We start from the raw sequence: 10992 nt of genomic DNA, 5'->3' as shown, positions 1-10992 counted from the left end.
TTTGGATAGAAAAATATTTTATTGGCTGAATTTCCAATTTACAAATTGAAGATGTCAGCACTGGTCACTTAAGAATTGAGGGAGCTGATCACAACACCTTAGATCCAGGAGAAGGGTGTGTCTACACTGTTCTCTTCTGGATTACTCAAGTCTATTCTCTCTCTTCTACAGTTTCTTTTCTCACATCACTTCCCCCTCCCAAACATTTAATGGCAAATAAAAATTGGGACAAAACATCTTAAATTCTTACAGTCTGCACTGGTCAGTTAAAAGCCAAGAGGACCTTTAACCCCAGACCCCCTTTAGCTTTTGTGTTTTCCTGCAAGCTGTTGTCCTCTGGACAGTCATCCACCGTGGTCTTTGTGGTAACGGCCCCCTTGAGGGAGCCTTTCGTCTCTCGTAGCAGCATCCTCAGGGTGTTGTCCTGCTCCGGGGGCAGGTTGCACTGGTCCCGGCAGCAGCAGGTGTAGTTGAGGAAGTAGGTGGATCCCCTGAAGACGGCGGGCTGCACAGTGCCACACAGCTCCCGCGATACACAGCCTTGGGCAGACAGGATGTGACTCTTTCCGAAAAGCCCAGGGGCCGAGAAGCAGCGGTCCTGAGGCCTGCACTCCGTGGTGTTTCGGCTGGGTTGCCCTTTGCGTTGCAGTAGGCTGTAGTTACACAGCAGGCCACTGCTGGTCAGAAGAGAGCACAGGAGGCAAGTGCACAAAAGCACACATCGACAGGGGCAGGACACACACAGGGCCGACCTGACAAACAACACAAGTGTCGTGTCATTCACATTACTCACAGAGCAGCTGATGCTTCATGACTGAATTACACAGTATGCCACCCTTTGCAGATGGTTACATTTGGCAGCATAATTAGACAACCGACTCAATGCTCTTGGTTGTTTGGTAAAGATGTAATACCCTTTCACCCTGAACATAAAAAATATATATATATGCTCACATTAAATTTAGCCTTTGTATGCATGCACAAAGACATAGAATTCATAAATACAATACTTTTTAAATAGCTGCATTGTGAAGTGTATCTACACAAGATGTATTGTGCAGCTGCTCACCTGAACATAATATCTCGTTGCCTTGCCACCACTGGGTCTTTCTTGGATTCGAGTCAATGGCTGAAAATGGCTACAACCTGACTAAAGCTGGTAACTTGTTGGATTATATCTCAGTCTGGAGGTACTGGAGCTGGCAAATATGTGCAGGCTTGTATCTAATTGGTTGAGGTGTTTCTATTTCCAGTCCTTTGTTCACACACAACTGAACACCTGCAATCAGGTAATCTTTGGAAGATTAGGGGGGTCAATCATTCTAATGAAGTGAGTCTGTGTCACATTAACACAATCAAATTATATTTGCAGTCAACCAACAGGTGAGGAGAGGAAATTAATGTAATGAGCTCTGTCATAATTATTCTTTTTTTTCCTTTTCAAATCTATCTTTATTCAAAACTGCACAGCACAGGTTTGATGAAGAATTGTGGATATTTATATTATTATTTATATTATTATATTATTTATGAGTTTGAGAAAAGAGTTAATTGTTGAGATGACAAGAGATATGAGTATGTGCTGTCACAATATTCCTATATGAACCCTATTGGAATTGAATATACAGCAATATCATAAATGTATTTCACAGCAATATACAGTAGGCCTAATTGTAAATACATATATTAAAATATCTAGATATTTTTTTACATTTGCCTGTGTATTGTGAAGTATTATATCTTTCCTAATATTGATAATATGCAGTAGTTTGTCTACTTATATATATTGCTATAATAAATTGGACATGGACAAAAATAAAAACAAAACATTCCCATTGAGCTTCAGAATTTTATTGTGCAAACAAACCTTTAAAAAAAAAAAAAAAAATTTTTTTTTTTTTTTCATTTTCCAGCAAAAGGCACCAGTTTACTTTTCCTATGGATTATGGTTATTTCTGCAACTCCATCTATGCAGCTGAAGGTAATGTATAGTATTCACTTGGACAACCTGATCGTATAATACACAGTATACACTTGCTATGAGCACTTAAAACTTGGTCTATTTCACAAACAATTCCCTCGGTTCTGTATTTTCAGCAGTATATAGGATATAAATGATAATTTATCATTTTTTAATCCTGTAAAAAAATAAGCAATTACATGTGCAAAAAGCAAATCCGTAGAACTAATTATGGTTCTCAATCAACTTTTCTTGATAAATTGAAACAGCTGTCTTTGTGGTATTCTCACATCTGGTCCTCAAGGCCTACAGTACTGCTGGGGCGTGTTCAATCTGAAAACGTTTTGCTAAGGTTTCTGTGTTGAATGGTCTGTTTTCTCCCAAGGGTGTGCAACGTTTTGCAGCAGGCTTAGAGGTATGTTTGCTCCTGTTTGGTGTACCAGGGGTGTAGCTTGAATTAATAATGATGTAGGCCTACGCTTTAAAAGCCAGTGAACGCCTTCTCAAACACAACAGGAGAAACCCGTAGTATGTCAGTCAGTCCATCCATGGTTTGCAACAGGATGTTCAACACGCCACCGTTTCTGTTTAAATAAACGTCTTGCTAAATTTTGTTGGGACTGAACGTGGCCCTGGTTTTCTTTTCAATCTCATATTTAACTGATTGATTAATGGCAATGATTGGCCAGATATTTAGCTCACCTGGTATCCCATGTTGAAATCAGTCCTCATGTGCAGGGAAGAATGAAAACTAGCAGTACTACTGACCTCGAGGGACATCCCTGCCATAGACCAGTGGATCCCAAACCTGTCCTTGGGTACCCCCAACCACATCCAGGCCTGATTAGTTGTGTGGATCAGGTGTGTTCAATGTGGATCACATCCAATACCAGGATCTGGCTGTGGGGGCCCATGGAGAGATTTGGGAACCACTGCCCCAGACACCCCATAACATCATGCCATCTTGCACTGAAACAGGGGTGCAGGTTTTCGTTTCCACCAATTACCCTGGCTAAATGAACTAATTGGCTGCATGCACCAACACTGGTTCACTCAAAGATTAGATCACAGTAAAACGGGGGACACAAGCCATCTTCGGCTGTCATTCATGCAAATCAAGAAATGTACTGTAGCTAAAATATCAGATGGCATAAAAGGCTAATTATGTAATTAAGGCAGGAAGCTGGGTTACCACCTCTGCACTGATATGTAACCCAGTGCTACTGCAACTGTCTGCAGGCGTTTGCGTCAACCGTGCGCTCCACCACCTGATTTCACTAATTAGCTTATCTGCACCAAGCAGGTAAAATAATTAGTGAAATCAGGTGGTGTAGCGCACGGTCGAAGCGAATGCCTGCAGCCACTCCGGCACAGTTGAGTTGAGCGGCACTGATGAAACCAGTAGATCAGGGATCATCCAATCTGGCCCTTGATTCACAATCCAGTGCTGGCTTTATGTTTTCCTGGGTAATTCTCTCAACAATTTGTGCTACTGATTAGCCAGACTACTCTGACTGATTTAGCCAGTGTAACTGGGGACAACAAAAACCTGTATTCCCACTGGCCCTACTTCAATGGAATTGGCCACCCCTGATGTAAGATGTTTAAAACAATATGGCTTGAATGGTTTGCCTTTGAAGAGCCATAAGGTGGCTGGGTTCGGATTTAAGTTCTGAACAACAAGAAAACTGTCTACCACAAAACCAAAATGACTCCAAAAAGGCAAGAGTGAATACCACTGGTTTCAGTCATGTCATGGCTTAGTGAAGTGAGATTTGAGGTGAATTGTTAAAGTGACTGTAAAGGTACACCTGTAAATGTCATGGTATGTAATATTAAGCATCAGCAAAATTATAGGAATTAAATGCATTGCGATTTCAATTTACTGTATATCAGTGTAACCATTTCCATCTATTTCTATGTGGGGATTGAGTTCAATTTACTATTGGGTCAGGTACCTTGATGACATCAAGAATAAATGGCCAATACATGTTTTAGTGTCATTTGAAGTATGAGTTAATCGATGGCATAGTGGTGCAGCAGACAACACCGTCGCCTCACAACAACAGCATCAAGGGTTTGAATCCTAACCTGGGGTCTTTCTGGAATTCGCTATTTTTTAGCTCTTAATCCCTCTGCCGATCTTATCCCTCTCCCAGTCCCCCTCTTTCTCCTTCTCAATACAATGTACTTGTAGGTGGTACTTTTTTGGGAATAGTTGAGGAGGGAGGTGGGGTGGTGAGGCAGTCCAGACCACACCCATACAATCCTGACATGCAGATTTTATGTCCAACTTGTAATGTGTGTTATTATAGTTATTTACATTACTTTTAATTGATGTTTAGTGGATGTGTATTGGATACATCCCATTGTAATAATTTAAGGTTATTTTAAAAAAATTCAGTTACTTTAATGGGAAAAATTGTCTATCCAAATTGAGTTACCAACTGTTGAGCATTGATGAACTGCTGAATATCAGATGGTTGTGTTGGTTCCATTGCCTACCCACACAGGAAGCAGGGAATTTGATTTCATGACCATTGGATTGGCCTCCTCTGTCATGTTCAATTGGTTTTGACTAAGGAGGGTTTTGTTTTGGAGGAACAAAAGGATGGAGTGACTTAATTGATTGATTCTTCAGGAAACCAGCCCATACATGCATGTTTTTTGTGGTGGTCATGTTTTTGACCTGCTAGTATTCTCCAGCCACATTGGCCCTGTGCTTGCCAGAATCCAGAAATCGCTCAAATTGTTTTTCATCTTGTGAGATTGATCACAGTTTTTACATTGAAGGACTCAATGAAGTTCAAAGAAGTCTTGGCAGGGCAGAATGGTCCAGGTGTGTCGATGGACTCTAAGTGCTGTTCCTGCGGCTCTGGATTACATGTGTGATGTGCGATAGATCCAGGCTCTTCATCACCACCTCTGTGAAGTCCTTGTCTTCTTGTGCCCCTTTAATAAACTCCATCAGTGACAGCTCCCCTAGTGGACAGAATAGAAAGTGGCATAAGTTTGTTGTACTAAGATCAATGCAGTGTCAGCAAAACTCAAAACAGGCCTCCTGGCTGAATAATTGTGATCCAGGTGATTAGAACAAAGTACTGGAGAGGACTTTTATTTTCAGAACCTGGATTCTCCAATTCTGCCAGCTACTGAATTTTATTAATGGTAGGGCCTCCTCCCCACCCCGATAAAGATCAGGCGAGAGTGAGATTCAGATTACAGAGGATTAAGCTGGTCAGGATCTGGTTCTGCTTCCTCCCTGTTTCCTGGCATGTCGGATGGTGGGATCACTGTGAGAGCAATGACTGACAAGTGAAGGACATCCAGGGCAAAGCGAGACAGTGCGTGGAATTACCAGTGCTCGTTCAGCTGCTTCCAGCGCAGCAGGCTTTGGGAAGGGTAATCTCATATGCAGATCTAATAATACCACCTGCCCTTCTGCAATGCATACACCGCTGCCCATGCGCTAGCATTACATTACATTATTGGCATTTGGCAGACGCTCTTATCCAGAGCGACGTACAACAAAGTGCATACCCATAACCAGGGATAAGTTCGCTGAAAGACCCTAGAGGGAAGTGCAAGCCTGCATGCACAAATACACATGCGCCTGGCATGCACAGATATGCATGCATGCATGCATGAAACACGGGCTGCTACGTTGTGGTGTGCAGATGCATGGATTATTGAGGTAAAGGCATCTCTGGTGGCATGGGCCACCAGTGCATCACTTAAATACCACCAGGAAGAGGATCTTCACATTATAGTGGAAAAAACCTCAATTTTGGTACTTTAAGCTCCATGGCTGTCATAAACATTCTCATTCAGTCGAAACTGCAGACAGCCTGCTATGTATTTCCTGCTAATTGCTGTCTCCAGGAGACCAGCTCAGAAGGCTGTTTGGTCAGGAGGGTCCTTACCGTCTCCATTGATGTCAATCCTGTCAAACACTCGGTTGGTGAATTCTTCCACAGATTCCTCATCCTCCTGACTCCCGCGGACTACAAGGATCGCCTAAGAGAGAGATTTTTTCTTTCATTTTTTCATTCAGCCAAACATGCCATTAACCCATAAGCAAAATATGAGACCCCCTTTCAAAAGTGCAACCATAATATCAGGCTTGATGGAATGTGACTCTGACTATCATGATACTGCTGATGGTGCATTGGGATTAGAAGAAACCTGACTATATTTAGCTGAGAATCGGCAGGTTAATCCAGCAGGCTACTGACTGGATGACGGTGATTAGCGCATGGCTCCTGGTAAGAGATTTCCTCAGGTTAACCTTGATCAGGTTAAATGAGCATGAGATTAGGCACCATACTTTAATCCACACATTCAGTCTCAGGGGTGACCGTTTAGCTCTCCCAATGCATGAGTTCAGGACCCGAGAACTGAAACGTAGTGGTAATTAGGTGCCATATTAAATCAGGATAACATGCAGGAATAAATTTCACAACACTCCATTTTTTTTGTTATAGAGCCTTGTACACAGTAGATGCACTTCAAACCTCACATTTCCACTACTGCCTATAAAACGGTGTATAAGAAAAGCCTTTCTGTATGAGAGGGTATGATTGTAATTAATTATTGCAATGAACAAATAAACAATATTAAAATAATGTATACGTCACAATTTCTTAATTTTCGGTCACATGCAGCACTGCACATGAATGATGAGCATTTGTCTGTCTCCGTGTGCCTTTTGCGTGTTTTTCTGCGTTTCTTCACACAGAGAATGTTGTGTGTTCCCTCGCCGGTCTCTGTACCCGTATGATGTTAAAAAGCTCCTCCCGATCGATGCAGCCATTGCCATCCACGTCATACAGCTTGAAATACCACCGCAACTTGTGCTCCATCTTCCCCCGCATGACCAGGCTGAGAGCCGCCACGTACTCCATGAAGTCTATGTAGCCATCCTGTCGTCAAGGAAACAAGTATACGCCAGTCAGGGAGGTCAGGCACCCTAACTGAATGTCTGCTAACCGGGCAGGAGGCCTTCAACACAAACTGTGACAAAACTCAATGTATTTGTAATGCCACAGTCACAGGCAGCTTTTTTTTGTTTTTTTGCTCAGTAAACTTCTCAGTCCTTCATGGGGTGGTCTGTTCAAATTGAGGCAAATTAAAATGAACACAAGTCATTTAAGCCCCTTTTTCAGGTGTTTTTCCTCTGTGCCCCCCGCCCCTCCCCATCCCCATTCTAGGGCACCATCCCTCTATCCTCTGACCTCTCTCTGTCACAGTTCACAGATGCCTGCGTCAGTTCTCACTTCCTGGTCAGGTTTCCTGTGACTTCTCACATCTGACCTGGCATCTCTGAGCGTCAGGAGCTCCAGACCGGCTGATATCAGGCACTTGGACTGAATTGCCATTGAGCAGAGGTTAATCTTTCCAGCTCCCAGCCATGGAGTTGGTGGCTAGTGCGGTACTTATAGGTCTATTTTGCCTTTTTAATGAGATTACCGGTGTTCTGCACCGCTATGTAATCTGCCATTGACGTAGAGAAACAGAACATTTTCTGCATTGTCAATTGCAGAAAATGTGCAGAACACCTACTATATACAGTATTTTATTTTAGGTTTTCAGCAGTTATCTCCAGAATGAATTCCCGCAGTAAGGGGATAGTGTTCCAGTTTTGCTCACAACTGGCTTTGGGTCTGCAAAACATTAGCCTAGCAAAAGAATAATATGTCACTGATTGATTGGTTAGTTGGTTGGGTGATTAATACGTTGTTCCCTCGCCTGTGGTTGACTATTTTTATGGAGCACTGTCTCAATAGGGTATCATAAATCCAGACTGAAATTTAAATGTTGCTTGTCTTTACACAGCGTAAACATCAATTCATCAGGTCATACTTTCCACTGAGAGCTAAACTGGCATGCACTGGGTCTGTGTATAATATAAATCATGTTGTGTATTCGTTTAGCACACATTATTGATTCAAGCTAAGAACCTTGCTCAAGGCTACTGCCTAATTTGCATTATGTTGTTATTTTGTGTAGTTTTTTTTTTTTTTTTGGCTTGATATTCATTTGCTATAATTCAGGATATGCCACCTGTCATAATGATAGTGTTGCTCTGGGATAAACTGGGATATGTATAATGTGGTGCATCCAGATTTAAAGTCTTGATAATGAATGACTACTAGTCTTTATTCCACGGGCATCTTGGAATGAACACATGCGAAAAAGAGACTTGCTTTAGGCCAACAGGAGCACCTTTAAGCCAGGCTGAGGATCCATGGGGTAAACTCAGAGATAAAGACATGAGCAGCTATAAGCCATATGAATTGGATTTGAGAGGCCGATAATACTGAACCAGACACTGTGATCAGCTAGTGCCCCAAAACCACTTGGCCCATCCTTTACTACCTCTATTGTATTGTTTGCTGTATATTCTATTCATTCGTAATTTGAATTTCACCTTGTAATATGATATATAGCTCTGCATATGTATTATTCTGAGAGATTATGCGCCCATATTCCCTTCAGCAATTTGGTGTGCTTTGCTAGTATTGCAATTCCATAAATCAATCAATCAATCAGTTAATCAAGTTTTGTTTATGGAGCGCATTTCATAAAATTTGCAACACAATGCGCTGAACACAAAAATAAAAATAACATAAAACTATAATGATTACAAAAGAATACGGATGCACTAACAGCAATGCTACAAACGTAAGTCTTGCAATTCTTTTTACAAGTGTCAACAGATGCAGAAACCCACAGTCCCTCTGTCAATCTGTTCCAAAGTCTAGGGCCAAAGGAACTGAATGCCCACTCACTTCTCTGAGCCACAACAATTATTATAACAATAATTATAACATCAGTATACATTACTTAAATTCCACATACGTGAGCCACAATATAAACATTTTCATTATAAAAATGTACTTACTGTTATTTACTTTTTTTCTAATTATTTGCCAAATTGCATCTAAAACAGAATTCATCATCTTGTCAGTTGTACTTCCCCTCAGCATTAAAAAATGTTAAGAGCAGTTCAGAGGTTCTGGCTTTCACCATAATTGAGCAAGATATAACATCTGAATGAGCAAATAAGTTGTCTAATAAGTCATATTTCTATATCAGCAGTAAATGTGGTTATGGATAGGAGCATCTTCGAAGCAAATATATTATTTATTAACACAAATTCACAAACGCATAATTCTCATCCTCACAATACAGAAAATGAGTCTGAATCAGGTGAAGTTTGGTGGTGGTGCCTCCACATCCCACCTGGTTTGTGTGTCCTTGCCTGCCCTTGGCAAAATGACTAGTCTCCAGTGTGCTTACCTTGTTCATGTCGAAGGTATAAAACATCTCCTCGATGTAGGCGTTGGCGCTGGGCTCCAGCCCCCGGAGCCCAAAGAACTGCTTGAACTCGTGCAGCATCAGCTGTCCTGAAGGACACTCCATCATGAACTTCTTGTACCAGATGTGCATCTCCACCGACTGCATGTTGTTCACCGAGCAGCCATTAGCATTTCCCATCACCGCTCACCAGCGTAGCAAGATGGGAGAGAGGGGGAGAGCCGTGGTAGAGGCTGAATTTCAGGCTGGGGTTGCAGGGCGGAGGAGTTCACTTGATTGATCCCCTGAACACTGCAGGACTGATTGCTCCCGGTGTGAGGAGCTGCTCCACTCAATCAGGCGTCAGGAGGAAATGACGGCACCGGAGAAGTGTTTACAGGGACTGGCCCACTTTTGGGATTCCCGCAGCCCTTGAGTTGCTGCCTGTAATCTGCCTGTAATCAGCAAAGTAAATGTCTGGGGGCCGCCTTAGCCACACAAAGAAGCTTCACCTGACTCCTGCTGTCAATTGCCTTGATCTGCATGCAGTGGAATGGGAGTAGATTTACCCTGACGCATGCACAAGGATTAACAGCAGCTGGTTGAGACCTTGTTGCTGTATTTGACCTAACCTGCTAACCTGCTAACCTGCTTCTCATTCACACTCGCACAGCAATGGCGATTAGCTGCCATGCAAGGCACCAACCTGCTCGTCAGGATCAATTAGGGGTTAGGTGTCTTGCTCAGGGACACTTTGACACAACCAGGGCGTGATTGAACCGGCAACCCTCCGACTGCCAAACAACTGCTCTCACCTACTAGATACCATATGAATACTGTTAAGGTTTTTGTACTAGAATAGATTATTCACAGATCTAATTTCATACAGTATGAAAATACAATTTTCTTCTAAATATACAGTAACCGAGCATGACTCATAAACTATGCTTACTTGAGCACTGTTTAAAGCCCTATGCTAGTTGCTACTGATTATTATTGTTCTGGTTGTGGAGAAAATGTGTGCTCTGATGTGTGCTGTGGAAAAGGATATGTGGGCATTTGTGTGTGCGTGTGTGTACATGCCCATATCTGTATGCACTGTAAATGCATGTACTTTCAAACACACATGCTTGCAGTATCTCTTTTTCACCACAAAGAACAGAAATGTAAGACTGACCATTCATTTATAGAACACAGATTTGGGGTTGCCCTCCATATCACCCTCCACATCACCCTCAACTCATTCAGTTTGACATACTTCTGATTTCCACCTTAATCCAGATGAACCTCTCATTGCATGTGATGGAGTTTGATATGAATAGTAGAGAAACCCACACACAGTTTCATTGAATTTATTTTGAGTTTTTACCACATTCACATTCAATCAGGTCCTGCATTATCAGGCCAGTACATTGATTACAGGGCCTGCAGCCTAGTGGCTAAGGTACATGACTCGGACCCAGAAGGTTGGTGGTTCAAGTCCCGGTGTAGCCACGGTAAGGTCCGCACAGCTGTTGGGCCCTTGAGCAAGGCCCTTAACCTTGCATTGCTAACGTGCTTAGTCTAATCAACTGTAAGTCGCTTTGGATAAAAGCATCAGTATAATAATTGCACAATAATTGTATATTAGTAGGCTAGTAGCCAACATGGGTGATCAACACAGCAGGACTCCGATAAATGCCCAAGCTACACTGTAGATTACTTGCAAGGATTGTCAATGTCAAATATACACA

The 10992-nt window shown here is 42.2% G+C and overlaps 2 protein-coding genes across 4 annotated transcripts; both read right to left on the bottom strand.

Moving 5' to 3' along the window:
• LOC133135639 (protein Bouncer-like) lies at positions 1-1255 on the bottom strand. Of its 3 annotated transcripts, none has more exons than XM_061252806.1 (2): positions 1070-1255; positions 1-677 (listed from the first exon to the last, which is right to left on the bottom strand). In XM_061252806.1, exons 1-2 carry the CDS (start codon positions 1075-1077, stop codon positions 263-265), a joined length of 423 nt encoding a protein of 140 aa, XP_061108790.1. In that variant the 5' UTR covers positions 1078-1255; the 3' UTR covers positions 1-262. The 3 variants fall into 3 exon arrangements, with proteins under 3 accessions (XP_061108790.1, XP_061108791.1, XP_061108789.1); XM_061252807.1 differs by having other exon boundaries at positions 1-674; positions 1070-1253; XM_061252805.1 differs by having other exon boundaries at positions 1-752; positions 1070-1247.
• A 3063-nt stretch (positions 1256-4318) lies between these two features.
• guca1a (guanylate cyclase activator 1A) lies at positions 4319-9615 on the bottom strand. The gene is made up of 4 exons (XM_061252458.1): positions 9263-9615; positions 6733-6882; positions 5884-5977; positions 4319-4942 (listed from the first exon to the last, which is right to left on the bottom strand). Exons 1-4 carry the CDS (start codon positions 9458-9460, stop codon positions 4815-4817), a joined length of 570 nt encoding a protein of 189 aa, XP_061108442.1. The 5' UTR covers positions 9461-9615; the 3' UTR covers positions 4319-4814.
• Positions 9616-10992: the final 1377 nt, after the last annotated feature.

The sequence above is a fragment of the Conger conger genome, chromosome 8 (genome assembly GCF_963514075.1).
Source record: "Conger conger chromosome 8, fConCon1.1, whole genome shotgun sequence".
NCBI lineage: Eukaryota > Metazoa > Chordata > Actinopteri > Anguilliformes > Congridae > Conger > Conger conger.
Note: the sequence above shows the minus strand (reverse complement) of the source record. Positions and strands in the feature narration are given on the sequence as shown.

Coding starts and splice junctions, on each gene's coding strand:
- guca1a (XM_061252458.1), bottom strand. CDS start 9,460: ATGGGAAATGCTAATGGCTGCTCGGTGAACAACATGCAGTCGGTGGAG. Junction 5,978..6,732: donor AGCTTTTTAACATCATACGG/GTACAGAGACCG, acceptor TCTCTCTCTTAG/GCGATCCTTGTAGTCCGCGG. Junction 4,943..5,883: donor GATTGACATCAATGGAGACG/GTAAGGACCCTC, acceptor TCTGTCCACTAG/GGGAGCTGTCACTGATGGAG.